Consider the following 26,084-nt stretch of genomic DNA (forward strand, 5'->3'; position numbering starts at 1 on the left):
GATGAGACACGGGAAAGCAGCTATGAACTGCACATAAAATAGTCTAATCTACTAAAGGATTTGTGTGTAGGGGAATAGAAAGTAAAATCCCTACTAGGGTGTACATTGTAAAAATCCCTACTAGGGTGTACATTGTCTGCCCTTTCCAAACATCTTAATGAGCATAAAATTGTATCCCAGTCAGTAAACTGCCTGGAGTGTTTTCATGTTTAGAGGTAATATTAGATCTGTTCAAATAGGTATTGAATACCACATTCCAGTCACCCCTAGTAATAATATTTTTGCTGTTAAAGTGCCTAAAACTTGAAAGAGAAAAGGACTGAAATGCTGGTCCAGCTAACATAAGAATACAAAGAAATGATTATCAGTAATACTAACAGATCATCTTTTCTAACCATAAGATTTTGAGACACCATACAAGCAATAAAGACATCCTCCCTTCCCCCAACCCCCACAGAACCAATCAAACCCCCAAATTGGAACAATTCCCACAATGACATATAAAATTCTTAAAATATTAAGCAAAACCTTATGCATGGGTACCTTGCAGGGGAAACGAAATCTCCAGATGCCAACTATCAAGCGGGGGACATATCCCAATCCAGTATAGATATTAAATAAAAGGCATGTAGGCTGATGCAATATGGACATGCTGAAAACAGACGTCCAAACTGGGTGCACATTTTTTTAATGCATGCACAATCAACTCTCTTGGGCGCCCGATGCAATAAGCAAATGAGCTGCCATGATGAAAAGGACATGCTGGGGATAAATTGCACATCCATGGCATCCGGCGCCCAGGAGTCATGGCTGCGCGTGGGTTAAGTAGATCGACACTCAATTTGCAAGCGTTTTATCCTGTGGCAGCTAATTTATCACTATAATACACACACACAATATACACAGCTCGGAGCGTGTATATTATGGGTGTACATTGTCTGCCCCGAAATATTTTTTTTTACGTCAAGACTTTTTTTTTGCATGGTGCTACTTTCTGTGTTCTTCCTACTTAGTATCGTGAAAAGCAGATTTTTGGTTTTAAGTTGAGCCCTTGCTGTGTGGGAAGACTTTACGCTTGCTCTGGTGCAGATATAAAATGTTATGGGTTAAATAGTGCGCCTCGGATGCATAGGGTTTTTTTGCATCGTGGGGTAATAGCTAATAGCCTCATCTACATGGAATTTACATGTGATGAGTGCTATTACCTACCCATGAGTTTGGACATGCTTTTGGATGTGCTGATCCCCTTATTGCATCAGGGGTTATGGAAGCACATCCAAAAAATGTGTCCAAATGCTTGTTAACCTGTGTGCTGGGTTAGGCACACTTTATTGCATTGGCCTTTAAATGCATAACATTGATGTGTACAAGAAAGACAACCAACCAAACTAAACAAAATGACTAAAACAAAGAATTTTTGATGAAAAAAACAAAACATGAAGGCCAATGTCTGATGCTTTGTGCCTGGATTTATAAACCCTCCCTTAAAAGTAAATTTTAAAACCCATGTGCAGGCGTCCATTTGTGCACGTTTCCTGGTGTTATAAAATCTTCTACCCACGCCACAATCATTTCCGATTTTATATCAGCGCACGTGAAAGGAAGGGAAAGTTTATAAAATGTGCATGGTGACACAATAGGTACTTTCCCCAGTTCACCAATAAATGAGCGGACTGGGAGGGAACTAGGGGTGTGCATTCGGATTGACCGCATTAGTAAAACGCAACTCATATTTTTTTTTTACTTAAAAAATTGATTCAACATAAACGATCGGATTTCCCACATATCGAACATAGATATGTTCGATATGTGGGAAATCGCGATTGTTGAGCCAAAATAAAAATATAAACCCCCTCACCCTCCTTAATCCCCCCCCCCCCGACTTACCACAACTCCCTGGTGATGGAGCGAGGAGTGAGGACGCCATTTCTGCAATCCTTGGCGAGAAGCATGTGACGTCGGCGGCACGTCGAGTGACGCCGGCGTCACGTGATTCCCGGCTCGTTCGCGCCGGACGGCTCGTTCGGCCCAAAAAGAACTTTTGGCCAGCTTGGGGGGGCCTCCTGACCCCCCCAAGCTGGCCAAAAGTTCTTTTGGCCAGCTTGGGGGGGTCAGGAGGCCTCCTGACCCCCCCAAGCTGGCCAAAAGTTCTTTTTGGGCCGAACGAGCCGTCCGGCGCGAACGAGCCGGGAATCACGTGACGCCGGCGTCACTCGACGTGCCGCCGACGTCACATGCTTCTCGCCAAGGATTGCAGAAATGACGTCCTCACTCCTCGCTCGATCACCAGGGAGTTGTGGTAAGTCTGGGGGGGGGATTAAGGAGGGTGAGGGGGTTTAAATTTTTTTTTTGCACATATGTACATATACCCAACTCATTGGATTTTTTTTATGTCCATATTGGCCGCAAGTGGGACCCCCTTTCGGACATAAAAAATATGAACATAAAATTTTGCTCTGCACATCCCTAGAGGGAACTTCCTAAACTCCCTAACTAACCTGCCTCCTTTTTCCCCTATCTGCCCCGACCCCTAAAACCGTGCTAACTAACTTTGTTTTGTTTTAATACTTACCTGCTCTCCAGAGCAGTAGCAGGTTGTGCAGGCTGGCCGGCTGCCGGCGTATGCTTCAGCGGGACAGTGCCTAATGCCGCTGTCCTGGCCCGTTCATGCCCCTTTTTCTCTAACCCGTTCTTCGGTGTGTGCTAGGAGATAATGTGCCTGGGTGTAGGGCTTTGAAAATCCCCACACATGTAGCTCCAGGTTTTAACGCGCACCAGGTTTTTTAAATGGGGCCTATAAAGCGTCACAGGCTACAAACCAGCCATAAGCAGTACAAAAGCTGGTCTCTAAGAAAACTGCATCTCACAGGAAGTAAAGTTCACATACGCTGCATCTTAGCTGCCCCAGGCACTCAACAGTTTCTTGAAATGCAAATGGAGAGGTAGAAAAAAGAACAGAAAAAGAAATGAACACTGAAATAAAGTTAGCCACAGATAAACCATAGTCACTGAGAGAATCCTTCTCTCCTGACCTGCCCGGCCATGTTAACAATTAAGCCCCGCCGAAGTGCTGGTCAATTGGGGCATTGCATTATTTGTGTCAACACTGTCAACAGCAAGGGGTACCACTGACCTCAGCTGGTCTCTCAGTCCAGAAATTCTGGCATCCATTTTGACAGAAATGTGGTGACATCTCTTCCCTCCACTGTGGGAGCCCAATTAGTTGTATATTATTATGGCGACTTCGATTTTCTAAGTCATCCTGTTTTTCCTCCAGGGCTTTTCATCTTCCTCTCCATTTGATCTACCGTATTTTGACAACATTTGAAGTGAGGGATGTCAGAGAGCTGTTCTTCATGTTTCCGGACTGAGGCAACCAGTTAGATCACTTTTTTGACAACTATTGCCAAGTTAAAATTAATATTTTTGTCATGTTCGCTGAAAGGTTGTCTAGGTATCTTTTGAGAAGCCCTGCCCATGCCAGATGCACCCTAAATGCAGCCATTTTTCATTTTCCAACGAAGAATCTCCGCTAGGCCCTGAAGCATGTTTTCCATCTGATTCTTTATCTTTTGCATCGTGAGTCTTGCAGCCTTGTCTTCCCACATCTTTGTAATCAACCGTTTAGGGCAGTGGTCCCCAAACCTGTCCTGGGGGCCCACCAGCCAGTCGGGTTTTCAGGATATCCACAATGAATATGCATGAGAGAAAATTTGCATGTTATGGAGGCAGTGCATGCAAATTGTTTCTCATACATATTCATTGTGGATATCCTGAAAACCCAACTGTCTGGTGGGCCCCCAGGACAGGGTTAGGGACCACTGGTTTAGGGATTTCTTTTGGCATCTTAATATGGATAATAATGAAAAGGCCATGCGAGAGCTTGGCAGAGATACGTCCTCCCTTTTAGAACATCACATGATCCTCCCTCAGTGATCATCTTAATGGTGTTTAGATTATGACATAAGAAATGTTCTGAACTGTGGTAAAATGAGTTTTGTTTTATTTTAAAAATGTATGTGTCCTAAGTACCTTGCCATGAACTTTGGATGGCACTGGGAAAAATTAGGACAAGAAAGAATGGAGACCTATGATAGTATTAGAATATAAAACACAGATGATGATAATTTGTAGAATCCAGGTACTACTGCTTGGACAATGAAACCTCTCTTCAAATAGTTTTCTGAAATTAATAGAAAAAGATACTACAATTATGTCTTCATTTATAAGACTTACCTTTTCATAATGTTTTTAAATAAAAAAAAACTATACATCTTTTCTTATAGCTCCCTTCCTATTGTTTTTTGGAAAAAGCTCTTTTCTAAATTCATTCTGCATTCGATTATGCTATCTTTGTCCTCTGTATCATAATCTAACATATCAAGATGATACGTGCTTACAGCAGTGAAAGAATAATAATTAATGAAATCATTAGGCTGGCAAATCTTGTAAAGGAAGCGATGGGCACGCGATAACACCCTAATGCATGCGATAACGACCGCATCGCAACTTTAACATTTAAATGAGGGAAAGTGGCGGGGTAAAAATTTTTTTTTTATGCCAGTAAAATCATGTTTTACACATTATCTCTGGCAGTAGTGCCAGAAATAACACCACCTTTTTCAGTGGCGCTATGGGGGCAATAGTGTGTGGCATGGCCACAGCTGTGCTAGGCCTGATAAATCCTACGGTATATTTGCAAAAACACTGAAAAAATTTCATGAAGTCGGCGTTTCCCTTTGTCCTTTTTATTTCTCTTGCTTGTAAGTAGTTTGTTGAAGAGCCTTAGATGTTGTAAATTGGTTAATCACAGATTTAAAAGGCTAATCCCAGATATAAAACACTATAGTGTATGGTTTTAGTCCCAGTCATGTACAAGCATTCTAAAGAATTTAATGGGGTTGGGGGTTCACGTAGATGATACTGGCAAGGAGATGTGAACATATTAGAGAATATGCTAGCCTACTTCCAAGACAACGGGGTTTTTGCCATTATCATTATTTTATTTATATTTTTAGAATTTTATCTACCTCGCCAGAAGCAAAACTATCAGAGCAGTTTGCAATAAAATAACATCCATAAAATATTAAACAAAGCCAAATACGATCACCCCTGCAACCCCTCAGCTACTCAAGCACTAGAGAACAGAACATAAGAACATGCCATACTGGGTCAGACCAAGGGTCCATCAAGCCCAGCATCCTGTTTCCAATAGTGGCCAATCCAGGCCATAAGAACCTGGCAAGTACCCAAAAACTAAGTCTATTCATAAGAACATAAGAAAATGCCATACTGGGTCAGACCAAGGGTCCATCAAGCCCAGCATCCTGTTTCCAACAGTGGCCAATCCAGGCCACAAGAACCTGGCAAGTACCCAAAAACTAAGTCTATTCCATGTAACTATTGCTAATGGCAGTGGATATTCCATGTTCCATGTTACTGTTGCTAGTAATAGCAGTGGCTATTTTCTAAGTCAACTTAATTAATAGCAGGTAATGGACTTCTCCTCCAAGAACTTATCCAATCCTTTTTTAAACCCAGCTATACTAACTGCACTAACCACATCCTCTGGCAACAAATTCCAAAGTTTAATTGTGTGTTGAGTGAAAAAGAACTTTCTCAGATTAGTTTTAAATGTGCCACATGCTAACTTCATGGAGTGCCCCTTAGTCTTTTTTCCTGGCATTAAGCTGTGCGATATGTCCAAAATGGCCGTAATGCAATTCGTGATAAATGTTTTGAATTGCATTTTGGCCATTTCTGGCCAAAATCAGTAAATAACTGATTCACATTAACCCATTCTAAACCTCTCATGATTTTAAACACCTCTATCATATCCCCCCTCAGCCGTCTTTTCTTCAAGCTGAAAAGTCCTAACCTCTTTAGTCTTTCCTCATAGGGGAGCTGTTCCATTCCCTTTATCATTTTGGTCGCCCTTCTCTGTATGTGTTATAGGTTTGATCCTGTGAAAGGAGGAGTTAGCAATCTGTTACGAATCGGCTCCTGTGGAGGGAGGAGTTAGCAATCTGTTATGCTCTAACCTCAAGAAGGGAGGAGTTAGCACCTGTGGAAGGAGGAGTTAGTAATCTGATATGCTCAGCTCCTGTAGAGGGAGTAGTTAACAATCCGTAAAGGTATAGACTGCGGAGTTGCAATCTGTTATGAATCTGTTGCTGAAGACTCCTGATGGGGAAGGAGTAGAAATCTGTTACCAGCAGAGTGCTTGGAGAGGGCATTCAGCTGTAGAGGAATGTAGATAGGTGGATCCTTGGGCTGATGGCAGATGACTGCGCCCCCAGGAGGATATCCTGAGAGGGACGACTGGCTAGGCTTAGGTATGGAGACAGACACAGATAATTCTTTTATTAGACAGGTTAGTAAAACCACCAGAGGTGGCAGGGTTGAAGTCCCTCAGATACTGGAATCGAGATCCCAGGGTTGCTGAGCTGTAAAGGAACTATAGATAGTGAGTAGACAGGGTATGCTGTGTTCATAGCCAGAACTGGATGACAAAACTCACATAAGGTCTTAAGGAAGCTCAGTAGCTGGAAAGGGTTAGGCCCTCGAGGAGCGAGTATCTGGTTCCAGGGAAAGCTCTGAGAGAGCGAAGGTAACTCACAAATGTCTGGATCTGCGATAGCTTCCAGGCAGTAGAGAATCTTCAAAGTGTTCAGGAACATGGGCCCTCGAGGAGCAAGTACCGGTTCCTAACTGCAATCTGAAATAAAGAAAAGAGAGCGAGGCCCCCGAGGAGCGGGTACCCCTGGCAAGTCCGAGGAGGCAGAGTAGCTTGGGAGTAAAGCCGAAGCAATCCCCAGCAATCCCCTTACTAACCAGATTCGTTAGCAAATACTGAGACCTTTTATATTGGAAGCGGATGATGTCATTTCAGGGGGACACCCCTGAGCTTCACACCCTTGCTGGTACATCAATCGGAATGCGCGCGTGCACCCTATGTCATCAGGCAACATGATGGATCCGCAGAATCGTGCCAGTCCGGGGACGCCAGAGGGAGACGGCAAGAAGACGCCGCAGTATCTAACCGTTCATCAGACCCGGAGGGAGACGCCACAGAGGTAAAGAGGGCGGAGTGAGGGCGTCGAGCAGCGACAGATGCAACAGTACCTTCTCCATTGCAACTATATCTTTTTTGAGATGCGGCGAACAGAATTGTATACAGTATTCAAGGTGTGGTCTCACCATGGAGCGATACAGAGGCATTATGACATTTTCTGTTTTATTCACCATTCCTTTTCTAATAATTCCCAACATTCTGTTTGCTTTTTTTGACTGCCGCAGCACACTGAACTGATGATTTCAATGTGTTATCCACTATGACGCCTAGATCATTTTCTTGGGTGGTAACTCCTAATATGGAACCTAACATTGTGTAACTATAGCATGGGTTATTTTTCCCTATATGCATCACCTTGCACTTATCGACATTAAATTTCATCTGCCATTTGGATGCCCAATTTTCCAGTCTCACAAGGTCTTCCTGCAATTTATCACAATCTGCTTGTGATTTAACTACTCTGAACAATTTTGTATCATCTGCAAATTTGATTACCTCACTTGTCGTATTTCTTTCTAGATCATTTATAAATATATTGAAAAGTACGGGTCCCAATACAGATCCCTCAGGCACTCCACTGCCCACTCCCTTCCACTGAGAAAATTGTCCATTTAATCCTACTCTCTGTTTACTGTCTTTTAGCCAGTTTGTAATCCACGAAAGGACATCGCCACCTATCCCATGACTTTTTACTTTTCCTAGAAGCCTCTCATGAGGAACTTTGTCAAATGCCTTCTGAAAATCCAAATATACTACATCTACCGGTTCACCTTTATCTACATGTTTATTAACTCCTTCAAAAAAGTGAAGCAGATTTGTGACGCAAGACTTGCCTTGGGTAAAGCCATGCTGACTTTGTTCCATTAAACCATGTCTTTCTATATGTTCTGTGATTTTGATATTTAGAACACTTTCCACTATTTTTCCTGGCACTAAAGTCAGGCTAACTGGTCTGTAGTTTCCCAGATTGCCCCTGGAGCCCTTTTTAAATATTGGGGTTACATTAACCACACTCCAGTCTTCAGGTACAATGGATGATTTTAACGATAGGTTACAAATTTTAACTAATAGGTCTGAAATTTCATGTTTGAGTTCCTTCAGAACCCTGGGGTGTATATACCATTTGGTCCAGTGATTTACTACTCTTCAGTTTGTCAATCAGTCCTACCACATCTTCTAGGTTCACCGTGATTTGGTTCAGTCCATCTGAATCATTACCCATGAAAACCTTTTCTGATATGGGTATCTCCCCAACATCCTCTTCAGTAAACACTGAAGCAAAAAAATCATTTAATCTTTCCGCGATGGCCTTATCTTCTCTAATTGCTCCTTTAATCCCTCGATCATCTAAAAGTCCAACTGACTCCCTCACAGGCTTTCTGCTTTGGATATATTTTAAAAAGTTTTTACTGTGAGTTTTTGCCTCTAAAGCCAATTTCTTTTCAAATTCTTTCTTAGCCTTTCTTATCATTGTCTTACATTTAACTTGCCAACGCTTATGTATTATCCTATTTTCTTCTGTTGGATCCTTCTTCCAATTTTTGAATGAAGATCTTTTGGCTAAAATAGCTTCTTTCACCTCCCCTTTTAACCATGTCGGTGATCATTTTGCCTTCTTTCCACCTTTCTTAATGTGTGGAATACATCTGGACTGTGCTTCTAGGATGGTATTTTTTATCAATGACCACGCTTCTTGTACACTTTTTACCTTTGTAGCTACTCTTTTCAATTTTTTTCTAACTATTTTTCTCATTTTATCAAAGTTTCCCTTTGAAAGTTTATCACGAGAGCCGTGGATTTGCTTACTGTCCCCCTTCCAGTCATTAATTCAAATTTGATCATATTATGATCACTATTGCCAAGTGGCCCCACCACCGTTACCTCTCTCACCAAATCCTGTTCTCCACTGAGAATTAGATCTAAAATTGCTCCCTCTCTTGTCAGTTCCTGAATCAATTGCTCCATAAAGCTGTCATTTATTCCATCCAGGAACTTTATCTCTCTAGCATGTCCCGATGATACAGGTACTTATGGCCTGGATTGGCCACTGTTGGAAACAGGATGCTGGGCTTGATGGACCCTTAGTCTGACCCAGTATAGGCATGTTCTTATGTTCTTACATTTACCCAGCTGACATGTGGAACCTGTATGTGAAGATAGGTCTGAAATAACTTATCGGGACCTCTATGACTGATTGAAGTGGAGTTCTTTCCTGCAGTAATATTGCAGCCAAAAACGCTGAGCCATGCAAGTCAGCCATTAATATCCCTGAAGCAGCGGACCGCGAAACGTGCGCGTCGGACCCCTGACTCCGGCTGAGCTGAGTACAAAGAGGGAAGTGACGCGTCTTGTTTGCGTCTTGTTTGTTTTATACTAAATTAAAAACGCATACAAATTATCTAAGAAGGTTTAAAGACATAGAATTTTGTATTCATTGAATGGACTAATGGACCTATGATTAAATATGATACACCAAAGTGCAGAATACAAGTATTAACTTGCAGCACTGTGGATGTTATGAAGGTCCCTAAATATGCAAACGTGAATATGAATGCTTGATACTTGTTTAGTCATAATCTTGGCTCACAACGTTTTTTCTTAGATTATATCACTCATTGTTGACTCACTTTGAGAAATCTTTTTGTTTTGGTAATATAAATCTCCCATTATTACAGCACTACCAATTTGGTTAGCTTCTCTAATTTCTCTTAGCATTTCACTGTCTGTCTCATCATCTTGACCAGGTGGACAGTAGTATACTCCTATCACTATAGTCTTCCCCAACACATTTTTGATAGTTAGTTCCGACTGCCCTGCATTTGGTAACATATTCCAAAGTTGTGGAGGTATGCTTGTAAAAGCTCTTTTACAAAAACCACTGTAACCTAAATCCATGCCTTCCTGAAGCTGACAATAAAAAACCTTGTGAAGACTGTAAGGCCTGACCTGGAATGCACCATTCCAAACTTATCAGACAAATATGTTTGAACCATTAGTCTGCAAACAGCAAAAACCCACTCTTAGTAATTTAAACTTTATACTCTCCAACACTGGTAACCAATGGAGGCGAACTAACAATGAAGCAGAACTCGCATTTCTGCTCTTACCACAAATAAACCTGGCTGCACTATTTTGAATAAGTTGGATCTTCTTGATCACAGCAATCAGCATCCCTATCGAGGAAACATTACAGTGGTCTAACACCTCAAGAATTAAAGATGAAACCACTGTCTGGAAAGCAAGATCTTCTAAATAGAGCTTTGGTTTTCTAACCATTTGTAACTGTAAGTAGGCATGCTGAGAGACATGAGAAACTAAAGAGAAACTGCTGTCTAAAATGACTCCCCAAGCTTTGAACACTATTAAAAATCTCTATAGCACACAGCTGTCCAGTATAGACCATGCTATTTGTCTCTCTAAGCCTTCAAGCAACCTCCCAATTCCAATAATTTTGCTTTTGCCCTTATTCCAAACCAATTTACTAGCATTCAACCAGCAAGGAACCTTTGCCAAATACCTACTAACCAGATCAACAGTTCCAGCTATCTTTGAATCTATAGGCACTGGAAACTGGATGTTATTTGCATAAATGCACACAGTGACACCCAGTTCCTGAAAAAGATGAACTACAGGATGCATAAAAATGTTAAGTGACAAGGGTGAAAAGCAGGAGCCCCTACGTCCTCTCCCCCTCCTTTTGTTGTACCATTGGTTGTGAATATGCCCTTTTTACCTGCACTGACTGTGTCCTCCCTTCCAAAAAGGAATACACGCGAATACTTTCCCACTCCGACTCACCTACTCACATCTCTTCAAAAGTAGCTGTGGTCTATCAGATCCAAAGCGCTGGAAAGGTCCAGCAAGATCAAAAATACTGACCGACCAGCATCATCTGTTAAGGGCATTGTTCCCAGTTCTGTACCATGTCCTGGTCTAAAACCTGTCTATTTAATAAACCACCAGAATCTTCAAAAAAAAAAAAAAGTTATATAATCTTCCCCAGGAAAGGCAAATTTGAAATGGGCCAATAGCTTTCAAGTTTTGTTGGATCCAAATGAGATTTCTTCAGAATTGGCTTTACCACAGATCTTTTCAAATTCTCTGTAAGACAACCCTCCCTCAGTGACTTCGTTATAATGTTAGTCAACCATTCTAATCCTCTTCCTGACAGATTTTTAAGTAAAACTGATGGACAGGGGTCTAGTGGACTACCTGTAGGCTTAATATCCAACAGTATCTTCTGCAACCCCAGAGAATTAATTCATCAGAATTCACACAACTGGTAACCTACAGATGTTATAGTTCCCACCCCCATTTTCTGCTCCTGAGTTATACTATTTCCATCCAACTGTAACGAAGCAAAACTTTAATCTTATTGTTAAAGAAAAAAGAAAAAGTAACACAGTCTGGCATTCCCATCAAATCATCCAGCTTCTCCTTAGGCATAAGAATCTTCTCTTAACTAAATGTTTCTCTGCTAGTAGTCACAGCTGACCCTATAATAGCAGAGAAAAAGCATTTTACTTTGCATCCTGCACCAACCTCCTCTATCTATTCACCACTGTCCTCCAATCTATACAGTCAGTCACTAACCCAGTCCATCGCCACCGATGCTCTAAATGCCAGAGTACTCTTCTTAAATCTCTGAGCTCTGGCATAAACCACCCCATCACCACTTACTTACAGTAATCCATTTCATCGGAGCTATATCATCTAACACTGAGCTTACAGTCCCATCCCACTGCTTCAATAAAACATTTGAACACCTCCTACAACCTCCTCAGGTACCAAATTATCCATCCAAATACCAAAAGTATTCTCATCAATTTTTCCATCCTGCTTATCACCCCTTCACCCACTTGTTCCTAATCAGTCTTCCTACAGACAAAAAAAAAAAAGATAGTCTATGATCTGATCATGGTATCAGGTCCAAACCATGCCAGGTCAGATCATTCACCTCACAAAGATAATCTGAACCAACAACCCAATCTAAAATATGCCTCCCAACCCCCTCCTCATGGGTAGAACCAAGTGTCAATTGCTTTAATCCTCAGCATTATAAAAGCACCCTCATGCTCTGAACACTCCTGCAATTTAAACTATCATAATGTAAATTAAAATCCCCTACAAATTGCAAAGAAGAAAACTGTAAATTCAGATCCAAAATCATTTCTCAGATACTCTCTAAAACTTGCACTCCCATAGTAGGAGGGCAATGCACAGATCAATATACCCACAGACAGATGCTACAAGATTTAATTTTAGGTGAAGAGGCTCACAGCCATCCACAGATACAGATGGTAGCTGTGTAACAGGCAAACTTTCTCTAAAAATGCATTCAACCCCTCCCCTGTTCCTTCTCTCCCTATCCTGAAGTAGAAAAGAAAACTCTGAAGGACAACTAGGAAATAGAAACCCTAATAGTTTCCGATAACTATGTCTCAGTAAGAAATAACATACCAACCCAGCCTCTGACAGAAAATCATGTACATACTGTGTGTTGCTTTGTTACCCACAAGTCTCATATTTAAATGACCACAATTAAACAATATCCTCTCTACCCTCTACCGGCATGATGTGCTGCACGAATGTCGGTAAATAAAAGTTAATAAATAAATAAAATAAATAAAAATATATACTTTACATTCTCATAGCTGGGATTATCCCAATTTTTTCTTCTCCTCACATTCCCAAGGTACCCAATAAGGTCCTCTCCACAGCACCACAGATATTCCCAACACTCCCTCTCCAAAACACATATTCTTAATCCAAACCAAAACCAAACATAAAACAAATCATTAAAAAAAATAAAATAAAATAAAATATATATATATATATATATATATATATATATATATATCCAGGCATCCTCCCCGGTTGAAATCCCCTCATGCAGCTGACGTCAGAAAGGGCAGCATTAACACTGTTCCAAGCTGGGAGGGGAGGCAGCTAGAGAGGGAGCCAGATGGAAAAAGCTCTGCAACACACTGACAGCGTCTCCTTGTCCAAACAGCTGAAAATAAAAAGCAGGTAAAACGAATAACTGCTTGAAATGGAGTGCAGGTCAGTTGAATAGCAGTCAGAGTCACAATCAACCTCCCGCATCCTCCCCCGGCTGAAATCCTCACATGCAGCTGACGTCAGAGAGGGCAGCGTTAACACTGTTCCAAGCCGGGAGGGGAGGCAGCTTGAGAAGGAGCCAGATGGAGAAAGCTCTGCAACACACTGACAGCTCCTCCTTGTCGAAACAGCTGAAAATAAAAGACAGGTAAGATGAATAACTGCTTGAAATGGAGTGCATGTCAGGTGAATAGCAGTCAGAGTCACAATCAACCTCCTGCATCCTCCCCCGGCTGAAATCCCCACATGCAGCTGTCATCAGAAAGGGCAGAGTTAACATTGTTCCAAGCCGGGAGGGGAGGCAGCTAGAGAGAGAGCCAGATGGAGAAAGCTCTGCAACACACTGACAGCTCCTCCTTGTCCAAACAGCTGAGAATAAAAAGCAGGTAAGATGAATAACTGCTTGAAATGGAGTGCAGGTCAGGTGAATAGCAGTGAGAGTCACAATCAACCTCTGGCGTCTTCCCCCAGCTGAAATCCCCACATGCAGCTGACATCAGAAAGGGCAGAGTTAACACTGTTCCAAGCCGGGAGGGGAGGCAGCTAGAGAGGAAGCCAGATGGATAAAGCTCTGTAACACACTTACAGCTCCTCTTTGCCCAAACTGCTGAGAATAAAAAGCAGGTAAGATGAATAACTGCTTGAAATGGAATGCAGGTCAGGTGAATAGCACCAGGTTCCATCATTGATTATCACCATTCAAATCTGGTCTTAAATAAGCGGCCATTTTGATTTTTAAGGAGCAGATAACAGGAAGTACGTCAGATTTCTGGAAGTTGAGGGCTCAGGATGGCGGCGCGGCAAAACGCAAGTATTTCAAAAGAAAGTCAGTATTAGGGGAAAGCAACCACTCTTATTAACTCTAGTATACAGTGACCACACATACTGACAGAATATTACTTTAAGCCTCAGCCTTTTAATGCTATAAACTTTCTCAAGCTTCTCAAAGATCTTTTTTTTTTCTACTTAGGCATCAATATGATGAATACAGGTGAAAGACTTAAAAAACTCAAATCACCAGTACCCTCTTTCTACCTTTCAGGGCCATCTTTCCCTGAACAGTAGAGGGGCGGCCATCTTGGGCTTTCCCTCGGGCAGACGGGAGAGCCAAGAAGTGACGACATTAACCCCAGAAGCGGAGGGCACAGCAGAGCTTCAGAAAGCAAGATGGCGGCAAAATCCGACGGTCTGGGGGTCGGTACCGGTTTCGCCCAGCTGCACAACTTGGATGAGACAGCGGGCAATGAGGATGCAGAGCCGGAGGAGAGCAGCTCCATCCACATCTGCCACTGTTGCAACACCTCGTCGTGCTACTGGGGCTGCCGTAGCGCCTGCCTGCGTGCACTCCTGGGCAAGAAGAGCACCAAGCAGCAGCATGCCACTGGCGAGGGGCAGCCACCGCCGCAGGCACAGCGGCCCTGGCTTGACTGCCTCTGGATTGTTCTTGCCCTCCTTGTCTTCTTCTGGGATGTCGGCACTGACCTGTGGCTGGCTGTTGACTATTACTCCAAACGGGATTATCTGTGGTTTGGGCTGACGCTCTCCTTCGTGCTGGTGCCCTCAGTGCTGGTGCAGATCCTTAGCTTCAGGTGGTTCATGCAGGACTACACCGGGGGTGGGCTGGGAGCAGTAGAGGGGCTCAGCAGCCGGGGACCACCCATGATGGGCACCACCGTTACCGCCAGCCCTGGGGCCCTTCGCTTCTGCAGGATCTCAGTCTGGATCTGGCAATCTGTTATTCACATCCTGCAGATGGGTCAAGTATGGAGGTAAGCACAGAGGAGGAGGTGGTGCAGGCTTCAGCCATGGCTGGAGATGTCTTGTAGCCTTCCCCCTCCCCCCTTAAACTCACTAGAGAAATGCAGTGTTGATGTCAAGGGCAAATCTGCATGCAAAAATTGGTGGTGATGCTAGTGAAGGATGATTTATTTGGTTATGGTGCAATGTCAAGTGCAGTGTTAGAGTGGTTAGGAGTTGGCTTTTTTTTTTGTATTGAGAGCCAGGTCAGGTTCTCCCTATATGTCTGCAGCTGGAGCTGTCTAGTACTAGAGAGCTGTTCACAGGGCACTGGTGCTGAAATGCTGAGCTCTGTCTTTCGCTGTTGCCTGCCTTTTTTGATCATTTGTGACCCGTCCATTTTGCTGTTTTCAAACTGGCCAGTTCTGAGGATCAGTGGAAACAAGCCAGCCAGTTATGTTTTAGGGCTGGAGGAATGATCGTATTTATTGTGTAAGTTTTTACTTATCACTGAAGAAAAAAGGGTTAAATATGCCCAGAGTTGGCTGGGCACGGTGACCTCTTTCTGCAGAGGCTTTCAGTGCCGCTGTCGTTGATGAAAGGCGAGTGAGGAGGATGTGATGCCTGCTGAAAAATCACACTTGTGAAATGTAAAAAAAAAAAGGAACAAAAATGGAAATGCCATCCAGATGTTTGCCGTTCTTTAAACTCAGATCGCTTTGCCGTCTTAATTCTGTTTGACAAGCAAAATCACGTAGGCTATGGGGAGCAGCGGAATACTATCATTAGCAGAAGTATTTAGGATTCAGATGATTGTTGCTTGATGCCTCTTTTCTAGTGAATGCTAATTGTTTTTGTTGTTCTGTACGTGGTGCGCTCCCCGCCATGGCTATCAATTGAGGTGTGTGCTAAATGTAATTCGTAACACTGAAGCCTTCTAGCTGTGGCCTGAAAGCATGCAGGAAGGGAGCAGCCTCTGGGTCTGCAGCTAACCCACGGCTTCCTGCTACAGTAAGAAGTTCTGGGGGAAAGGGAGCGGAATGGAAATGTGGAATGCAGTGTTTGACATCGGTGACACTTTGATATATATGTTTTATTATGAAAATCATTTTTCTTCTTAAGTATGTGCAAGTAAGAAGTAAAAAAACCCCTGTGATTGTAAAAAAAAAAAAAAAAAAAAAAAAAAAGGAATCATAAATGTATGCAGCTGTGCAGATCCTGCTGTACAGCAGCTAAGACCTAGGCATGCAGTAATAGAAAATATAGACAGAAATATACAAAGTGCATTTCGTTAAATCTTGGCTCTCTGATTATATTTATGATATGTATGCCTTTATATCTTGCTGTGATCCATAAAGCTTTTGTTTAAAATAGTCTGAAGAAAATGCCGATAGGTTAAGTTGTGTGCTGAAACCTTGTAGTCTGCTTTAAGGACACATTCCATATTGCATGCTGAGATATTCTCTGATACGGTGTGCTGCATTTATGTTTTTGGATGATGCTGATGGAGAATGAAGAAGAATTCAGTTTGCAGGGAGTGCATCGAGTGTGCAGAAAATATTTAATTTGTGTGCAGTAATAAAAACTAGCCTAGTTTAATATTTGCAGGCTTTCCTTGTAATCTTCACAGCTAATAATATTGTGCTGAACAAAATGAATTTTGAAAGGAATTGAGAGTGCTCAATTTGTAATTAAAAAGCAATGTATGTCAATCTGAATTTGAAATTTCTTTTCTGAAGAAGATGCTGGTTGTATTGTATTTATGTTAATCCTTGCTGCAGCTGCTTGTGTTGAGGATTATTTTATAAATATGTTATCATGAAAGTGTATGCATGTATAGCTATCTATATGCGTAAATAACTCTTTCTACAGCATATATAATATATGTAGAGAATAAAATGAAGGCTGTCACTGCATAGGTGCTGCTGCTGTATGTGCATGTCATATCTCTGTCCTGTTTCAACACCACAAGCCTTTAGAAGAAATGCTCAGAGAAGGAAGGTTGCAGTTCTGTGGTTTTGCTAGAAATAGACTCAGGGCAGACAAGTGTTCCATGCATGTCCAGCACTGTGGCTTCCACTAAAATCATTAATCTGGTTACGTTGAAATAAAATAAAATTTCATGCATAGGACATTTCCCCCCCCTTTTCAGTTATTTATTACCAGTGAAATTTGCTAGCAAGAGTCTTTCTGTAACTTACAGAAAGGTTGCTTTCTCTCTCCTGCTGTATATAATCAGTGGATCAGGATCATATTGTACCCCTACCAAAGCCCATGCCTTAGACTATGGCTAGGTTCTTGTGCTATTAAAGGAGAAGTTCCAGGAAAGATCATGTTTTTGGATCATAAGTAATATTGTGAACAAGATTATTAGAAGGAAGGAAATTGTTACAAATCACAATATCATACAAGATTCGAAGAAAATATTTTCCCTATGTGATTTTTATCTGTCATGTTATGTGTATTTATAGCTCCTTTTGTTCTAAACTGATTTGACCACCTGTAGTGAAGGCTGTTGGTAGAATCTGAGAAGCTTTTAGTTCCATTTCCCTTGGCATTAAACATTTATACTGTACATGTGTCATGTAATCGCTTCAGTGGATGCAAAGATTTGACCTCCAATTTACAGTTTATTTTTTCTACATATTGATAATCTAACTTTTTTGTGGCGAGAAGGTGGCGGGGAGAAAAAAAACAAGATATTAAAACACTGATCTTAATGAAAAACAAAAGCATTTAATCATGGTGTCTAAGAATTGTCTGCACCTAGTTTGTTAGAATAAGCAGGAAAAACCCTTGTGCCTAGGCAGAGCAGGATTAAGGAATTAAAAGGGCCCTATGGTAATGGTCATTTTCTAAAAATAGCATGTGTTGGATATGTATGTGTTCTACTCTCTGCCTCTCCTGTTGTGTCTACTTAGTTTTATTGGTTTGAAATCCACGATCTCTATGCTGCAGGTGTAAACTAAATGCACAGCTCTACATGTGCGCTGTTCACTGAGGTTATGTCATATAGGTATAACCCCATTTTCTGATAACATGTGTCCAGGAATAACCAGGATCTGTCTATTTCTTTTCCACTGGCACTAACTGACTATATAAAAAGTTATAACTGCTAACCTGAACAGATATGATTTTAAAAGTTATTATGGATCTTTTGAATTGAGTGCCTGATTGAGTACTCAATGAAATTGATCCTGCAGAGCTGAATCATGCTCCACCTGAGACCTTTCCGCTTGCAACAGAGCTAGTGACAAATATATTGAAATAGTCCAATAAAAAGATATTACCTACAACTTGTTTGTTTGACCTTTTATTTCTACATAGTCAAGATAGACTTTGGTGACAGAAAATGACCCCTGACCCTGCTTCCTGGAATATCAGTACTAGATTTTGCTTCCAGCACCTCTTTTGGAAGGCTATTCCATGTATCCATCACTCTCTGTGAAGAAGTATTTCTTTGTTACTGCCAAGTCTATCCCTTATTAGTTTCATACCATGATTTCTTCTTTTAGAACTTTCTTTATACTAGAAAATGCTTGCTTCTTATGCATTATTTACACATTTAAAATATTTAAATATAAGAACATAGTGTAAGAGATGCCATGCCGAGACAATCCAGTGGGCCATTGAGGCCAACATCTGACAGTGGCTAAACTGGGTCACCTGGAAGAACCAAGAAGATCCTAATTGAAAAGTCCATTCCTTATTGCTTACTCTCAGAAGTATGAAGTGGAGAATAATACCTAAGTCCATCTGGCTAATAATTGTCTATGGACCTGTCCTCCAAACCTTTGCAAAACTCAACTATACAACTAGCCATGACCTCATTTTCTGTCAACAAATTGCATAGCTTAATTGTTTTTGGACGAAAAATACTTTTTGAAGTTTGTTTTCTAGTCCTAGTATTGTCAGATAATGTATATAACATTTCCTACATCACTCATGATTTTGTAAACCTTTATCATATCCCCTCTCAGTCATCACTTTTTCAAGCTGAAGAACTCTAGCCTGTTCAGTTTTTTTTTTTTCTCATAAGGGAGCCTTCCTTTTCGCCTGCTAGACCAGTCCATTTACTCTTGGGATTTCCCCATTCTTTATCTTCTGGAGACTGAAGTCACACTTTCCTTATGACATCACTCTTTTGCATGAAGTGGGGGGAGTGGTCGGAGGCTCTTGTCAGTGGTCTCTGTTTCCTGCAGCTGTGGACAAGAGTAGACAGACTTATCACAGTCTCCCAGAGTCAGGGTATGTCCTGTTGGAGTTTAATAAGCTCCTGGTACAACTTCTTGGGGGTTGATTTTCCCAGCTCAGCTGTCTCCCAGAATATTTTGATAATAGACACCTAGGGCTTGGATTCTGAGAGACTAAGGGTCTCCACAGGGACCTAACCTTTCCCTAAGTGGGGCTTGAAGTCTCCCTCTCTCTTTCTCCCTTCTCTCTCACTATCTACTCTATCCTTACCTTCTCTGGAGGCACTGAATTATCCACTGTGCTCCAGGACTGCACTGAATAATGCAAAAAAAAAAAAAAAAAAGAGGTAAGTGGGGAGAAGGCCAATGGGGCAAGAGAGGCCTGCTGCAGGCTGCCACAGAATAACTGCATTAAGGAGCAAGGATCGCTGGCTGTAAGAGTGCTTCCCTGGAAGTGATTAATTGGGGGGGGGGGGGGAAAACTGCAGGAGAGGGAATGCATGCAGATCACACTGTGCCACATTGGAAGGGGCTTGCAGTAGGCCTGCATTGCAGTGGTAGAGCCGTGGGAGGAGAGAGAGAAGAAGGAAGCTGTGGGCCCTGGCTTAGCTGTTCGAAGCAGTGTGAAGTCGTACTCCAGTTAGGAAAGAGAGAGCTGAGGTTTTGTTTACACCTGGAGCCCTATGCAAAAGGGCTGGTTGTGCTCACTTTCAGAGGAGGTTAGACCAGGGAGCATTTTAAGGAGTCATAGGTGCAGTTCCTGCAACACCAAGAAGGTGCCCAGCGTGGCAGTCTCCTGCTGTCCAGCATGTGACTGTGGACAGGATATGGAGTCCTGGGAGGCACCCATGGTTAACCCCACATATGTAAGGGAAGACCCACAGTATGGAGGCACAACAACTACAGGAACTACCACTGGCTCACTGGAAGAGGAAGAAGCCCTAATTCCAGTACAATTAGCCTTGGCCACCCCTTTTATAGAGGGGAACTCCCATATGTTACAGGAGGAAACGACCTCCCTAGTGATCTGGCTACTCCAAAGAGAGGAACTTTCAGCCCTTATCACCAGTGTTCAGACAGCTCTGAAGATATCAAATACCAAGACAGTAGACCTAGCAGAGAGGTTCTCTATCCTGCAGGCATTAAGAAGCTCACAAGATAGTTTCTCTTACATGAGGTCTTGAGACAAATTGTACTCATAAAGTGGGACTCTCCCCAGGGTGGACTCAAATGTGGCAGAATAATGAGGAAATTGTACCTCCTTAGGAAACAAATACGTTAATCTGGGTTCCAAGTATGGAAACACTTGTGTCAACTGTGGCCCATAAAACCACTATCCCCGTTGAGATCAGCTCATCCCTGAAGAACCCTCAGGACAGGAAGATAGAGGTGGTTCTGAAGTAGGCCTTTTACATGGGGGCCATGACAATTCAGGCCTCAATCTGTGGGGAGGCTATGTGGCCCAAGCTGACTTATTTTGGGTTCAGCAATTGCTAAAAAGCCAGGAACAGCCCACATGGAGTCAACAGTGGCCTTTTTAGCAGATACCCTGTATGACCTGATCAGGTTATCATCAAGGTCAGTAGTATCTGGGATGGCAATAAGAAGGCTCCTGTGTCTCCATAACTGGGTTGTGGATTCAGCATCTAAGTTCCCCTTTAAGGGGGGGGGGGGGACATATGTTTGGTAAGGAGTTGGAAAAACTGGTAAAGGACCTGAGGGAAGCCAAGCCACAAAGACTACCAGACAATAAAGGCTGTAGGAACATGCAGGGAGCATGCAGCAGTTTAAATACCAACATAGGAGCAAGAATCTAGGAATGGCAGCTGCACATGCCCTAGTGGGAGGTTACAGCCATTTAACAGGGCTAAGAGGCCAAGGACTGACTTGTCTGTGACTGTGGATGGTAGCCAACCCATTCAATGATATATCGTGGGCCCTTCCACTAGCAAGTCCAGGCACTAGTTACCTAGTCTGGCATTGTTTGATAGGGGCCAATATTCCGGAGGATAGACGTATCCCAAATTTAAGTTTAAGGAGGCACATGCAAAAGATCACCACTCTAATTCTTGAAGTGTTTTTGTATTTCACTCAAAAGTAGCAATGCAAAGAAGTGTCCTTATAATGGTTATGGGACTTATAAGCGATAGTTCTAATACCATCCCTAGGCAAGGGGGAAAGTGTATATTTAATTTAGTTGGAAAGACCAAGGAAGGACAGGTTTGTTTGGCCCATAATAAGTTTAAGAAGAAGGAGCAAGGCCAGAGGAACACCCAGCAGGTTATGGACCCTCTACTCAGGCAGGGAGGCAACACTAAAGAGGAGCTGCCTGGCATCTGCAGATTGATACCATTGGGGATCAGAACAGTGTTAGCTCCAAGGACTTGGCAGGCCCAGTTCACAGAGGCCCACCTAGGGGAAACAATACTATGAAAATCCAACAAAGCACAACCAAGGGCCAGTAGACCCTCATGGAGTGCCCTCAGGCCAAGGGCATTAAAAGGAGAGCCTTAGGGGCACTCCATGGAAGTCTACTGACCTAGAGGCTACCCGACACATGGGAGCAATCTGAGATTGGGAGCTTCAACTTGACCGCAGATGCACAAGGTGAAATAAAGAGGATTCCATCCAGCAAAAATAACTGGGCAGCAACCTGAAGAACAGGAGTATCTGGGAGAGGACCCAATACGAAAAGGAAACAGTGCTCCATCTTGGCATATGGCCTGGCTCTTGAAAGGGCATGTCTGTGAAGCAAAGTAAGAACATAAGAACATAAGACATTGCCATGCTGGGTCAGACCAAGGGTCCATCAAGCCCAGCATCCTGTTTCCAACAGACGCCAAACCAGGCCACAAGAACCTGGCAATTACCCAAACACTAAGAAGATCCCATGCTACTGATGCAATTAATAGCAGTGGCTATTCCCTAAGTAAACATGATTAATAGCAGTTAATGGACTTCTCCTCCAAGAACTTATCCAAACCTTTTTTGAACCCAGCTACACTAACTGCACTAACCACAAGCAGTAGTGGCCAATCCATTATGCTGAGGGCACGCAAAGCTTCAAACTCCTTAGACTATATGAGAGTCTGGAGGTTCTTTGAAGCAGATTGTTGGGATAATGGGACTTCTCCATGGAAGGGAGATGTTTCATGAATTCTTGACTTTCAATAGAAGGGCTTGTACAAAGGCCTAATTCTCAATTCAATAAAAGTACAAGTGGTCGCCATCTCTTGCTTCAGAAGCCGTATCAAAGGCACCCAGATTACTATGCACCTTTTAAAGAGGGACAAAGTGAATTAGACCACTCTTCAGACCAATTTTCCCTCAATGGAACTTTAACCTGGTACTTAAAAACTTGGTGGGAGCACCTTTTGAGCCCTTGAAGAGGGCCTCCATCAATGACCTTTCATTGAAGACTGCATTTTTGGTAGCAATATGCTCAGCCAGATGCATTTCAGAATTGCCGATCTTCTAGTGTAGCGATCTCTATCTGGTAATAACCCAACACATAGTCTCCCTTAAACCAGTGCCTTCCTTCCTTCTGAAGGCAGTAGTGTTTGGTGCAGCAAGCAGTTTACATTTTCTGGACGTATGTCGGGTGGTAATGAGGTATTTGAAGGTGACCAGTTTCTTCAGAAAACAGGCTTTTCATTCTAGTTGATGGACCATGAAAGGGAGAGGCAGCCTTTAAATCCATAACAGTGAGATGGATCAAAGAGGCCATTTCCTCAGCATATATATTCAAGGGCAAGCAGATACCTGCAGCACTGCACACATAATCTTCGAGAGCACAGTCATCTTCCTGGGTAGAAGTTACATCAATCTCCCCAGGAGAGATCTGCATGCTGCCACCCGGTCATTCCTGAACTTGTTTCCCATGTAATACAGGCTGGACGTACAGGCAAAGCAGGAAGTGTCCTCTGGGGCTAGAGTTACTTAGAGCCCTGTCTTCCTCCTGACCTACTTGGGGGGAAAATTTTGTATCTACCAAGAGTAATTTACTGGTCTAGAAGGTAAAAAGGAAGGTTAAACTATTCTTACCTAATACTTTTCTTTCCTTGAGTCCTGCTAGATCACTCCAGGCCTCACCCAGGAATACATGGGCCATAAGCAGAGTTGTGCCAACAGCTAGGCTCTCTCTCTCTCCTCCTTTTCTCTCTTTATGCTCCCTTTTTGCTTTCCCCTGAGGGGTGGATAACCTAGAAGGATCAAGATAAATATATGAGTAGAAAGAGGGGTATACTGGGGTTCTTGTCTGCTAGCTTTGAGAGTAGGCTACTGACAAGAGCCTCTGAGCACTCCCCCTTTTTGCAAATGAAGACATAAGGGTGTGTGACCTCTGTCTCTGGCAACTGAGGAATGGGAACATCCCAAGAGTAATAGACTAATCTAGTAGGACTCAAGGAAATAAAATTATCAAAAAAGAATAATTTAACCATTCCACAACTTTATCATTTTTATGCTCTTCTCTGCACTTTTGCTAGTGCTGTTGTATCTGTTTTGAGATGTAGTGTCCAAGAGTAAATATATTATTCAAGGTGTGGTCACACCATTGAGTGAAACAGAGGCATTATTTTATTCCCTATTTTGTTTTTTAATCCTTTCTGACTAATTTCTTAACAGTCTGTTTGCTTTTTTTGTCCATTATTGCACACTGAGTTGATGACTTCCATGTATTTACTACAAGGAGTCCAAGGTCTCTATCATAGCCCCCTCTTTCTCCTATGCTAAATGGTATATATATTTAGTTCCTTAAATTTCTCATGTTAGGACTTATGGTTCAGACTCTGTACTATTTGATAGCCATCCTCCAGAATATGGGTCCTTTGGATTCTCTCCATTTTGTTTTACCCTTTTAGAGATCTGTCCCCCAGCTTGAACATAGTAGTCCAAATGAGGTCTCATCCATGATTTGGGTTGAATTTGTGGACCTTTAGGCCGAGGTAGAGTTGATGCAACCTGCAGAGAGAAGCCCTACAGGTCCCCAATGTCAGCAGAAAGATCTAGAGGCGGCAGAGACCCAACTGAAGCTTCACCTTTACCAGTCCACATTCCCTTAAGGTTAAGCCTTTGGGTACTGGGGCAAGCAGGTCTTAGGTGGAGGCCTCAGTTGATAGTAGGGAGATCTGTGGAGTGGATGTGGTACAGGCAAATTCAGAAGCAAGCAGTAGTCAGTGGTAGGCAGCATTCTAGAATATCCAGGAGGCAGGTAATGGTCAGTGGCAGACAGCATTCAGAAATGTCCAGGAGTCAGGCTGAGGTCAATAATGAGTATGCATCTGAAGGGAAAGGTGGGACAGATAGGGCAGGAAGGCAAGGAGTAGGACAGGCAGGCAGATGAGGAGACGAAGTAGAACTGAAAATCTGAAGACCTGGAGATGTTGGCACTGGAGCTGAAGAACTGAAGACAAGAAGATGAGGACACTGGAACTGAGAACACTGGAACTGAGGACACAGGAACTGAAGATGACAGGAGCTGAAGACGAAGACCACAGGAACTGGAGGCGAAAAATGCTGAAGTAACTCGCATAGTAGAAAGAGCTGTTGCTGAGGCAAAGAAGAGTTGAGCAGGAGGGTCTTATATAGGTCTAAGCCTGTGAATCATCAATGGGTGCCACAGGGGATTTCTCGCTACGGGCCCTTTAAGAGTCGTGCTGTTGGGCGCACGTGTGCCAAAGAAAAGCCTGGCAGGAAGGCGGTGGCATCCCTAATAGAGAACATCAGGGGTGTCCTGCCTCAGCGAAGCATGGCATCCTGCTGCACAGGTGAGCAGGGGATCCTGGTGGCATCTGGAGGAGCTGGCCCAGACTTGGAGGTGAGGAGCCCACAGACCACCAAACATAATAATTTGTACAAAGGTGTTATCACCTTCTTTTTTCCACTAGTTATACCTCTCTCTAGGCATCTGCTGGCTTTTGTTTTGACATCTTATTTGCAAACCTTGATAGTACTACATATATTCACAGTCAAATCCCCTTTCTGTTTGTCTCACTTCTCACTCTTTCCTTCTCCCTACATAATCATGCACTGCTATCTTGGGATTCTGTGTGCTAGATGCATGATTCAGCACTTTTTAAATTAAAGCTCATTTGCCGAGCTCTTGACCATTCCTAATTTTCAACACTTTATCTGAACTGTTGGACATCTATGTGTCATGTGCAAATAGATCAGAGGTGGGCAAACATTTTTTTACACAGGACCATATTAATGACTTTTGCCTGCACAAGGGGTCAGAGGGGTAGTTGGGGGGGGGGGGGGGAGAGGAAGGGGTTCCACTATCGGAGCTCCAGTAAAGGAGCTTGGGGATGGGTGGATTCTCTGCAGAGCTCTGAGGAGGTGGGGACCCTCCTGTGCAGGCAAGAACTAGATCCCACTGAATGGCTGTCTGCAGGCCCTCCCCCTGACTCCACCTCCCTGTTCTTGCCAGTCCCACGAACATCTGTTCTTGTGAATAGCTGATCTTATTTTTTTTTTTTATCACTGTTGGCCCAACTTCCAGGTTCATCACTCATCCTATAGGATGGCACAGTCTTGGAAGTTGAATCACAACAATAAAAATACGAACAGCTGATCATGGAGCCAGCAGGAACAGAAGTGGTGAAGGGAGGGGCAGGAGGAGGTATGTAGAATTCTGAACTGCTCTAGATTAGGACCCCTGGGTCTGCTGAGGGCAGGAGGAAAAGCAGCCATGGACTGGTTTTGACCTGTAAATCATAGTTTTCCCATTCCTGATACACATATCCTATTACCTCCTCTGCAATATCCTCTTTGTTGATATTGAATAGGACTGTAAAGGAGTGTATGTTAGATGCTGCTTAAAAGTCCAGGATCAGGCATTTAATTTGGTCCAACTTAAGACAACTACAAGGGAATCCTGGTTGCAGGGCATTTCCCAGGGGAGAGGGATAAAATGCCCAGGACCCAGAGAGAAAGGGAGGCCCCAGATGAGATTAGGA

The 26,084-nt window shown here is 42.9% G+C and overlaps 1 protein-coding gene across 1 annotated transcript in view; it reads left to right on the forward strand.

Annotated features, from left to right (window-relative positions):
• The first annotated feature begins 14,255 nt into the window (after positions 1-14,255).
• The window catches only part of XKR6 (XK related 6), a 767,984-nt gene continuing 756,155 nt past the window's right edge, over positions 14,256-26,084 (forward strand). The window contains exon 1 of the mRNA XM_029596149.1: positions 14,256-14,964. Within this exon, the coding sequence (XP_029452009.1) occupies positions 14,363-14,964 (602 nt within the window). The 5' untranslated portion in view covers positions 14,256-14,362. The remainder of the gene's footprint in view (positions 14,965-26,084) is intronic.

The sequence above is a fragment of the Rhinatrema bivittatum genome, chromosome 3, assembly GCF_901001135.1.
Source record: "Rhinatrema bivittatum chromosome 3, aRhiBiv1.1, whole genome shotgun sequence".
Taxonomy (NCBI): Eukaryota; Metazoa; Chordata; class Amphibia; order Gymnophiona; family Rhinatrematidae; genus Rhinatrema; species Rhinatrema bivittatum.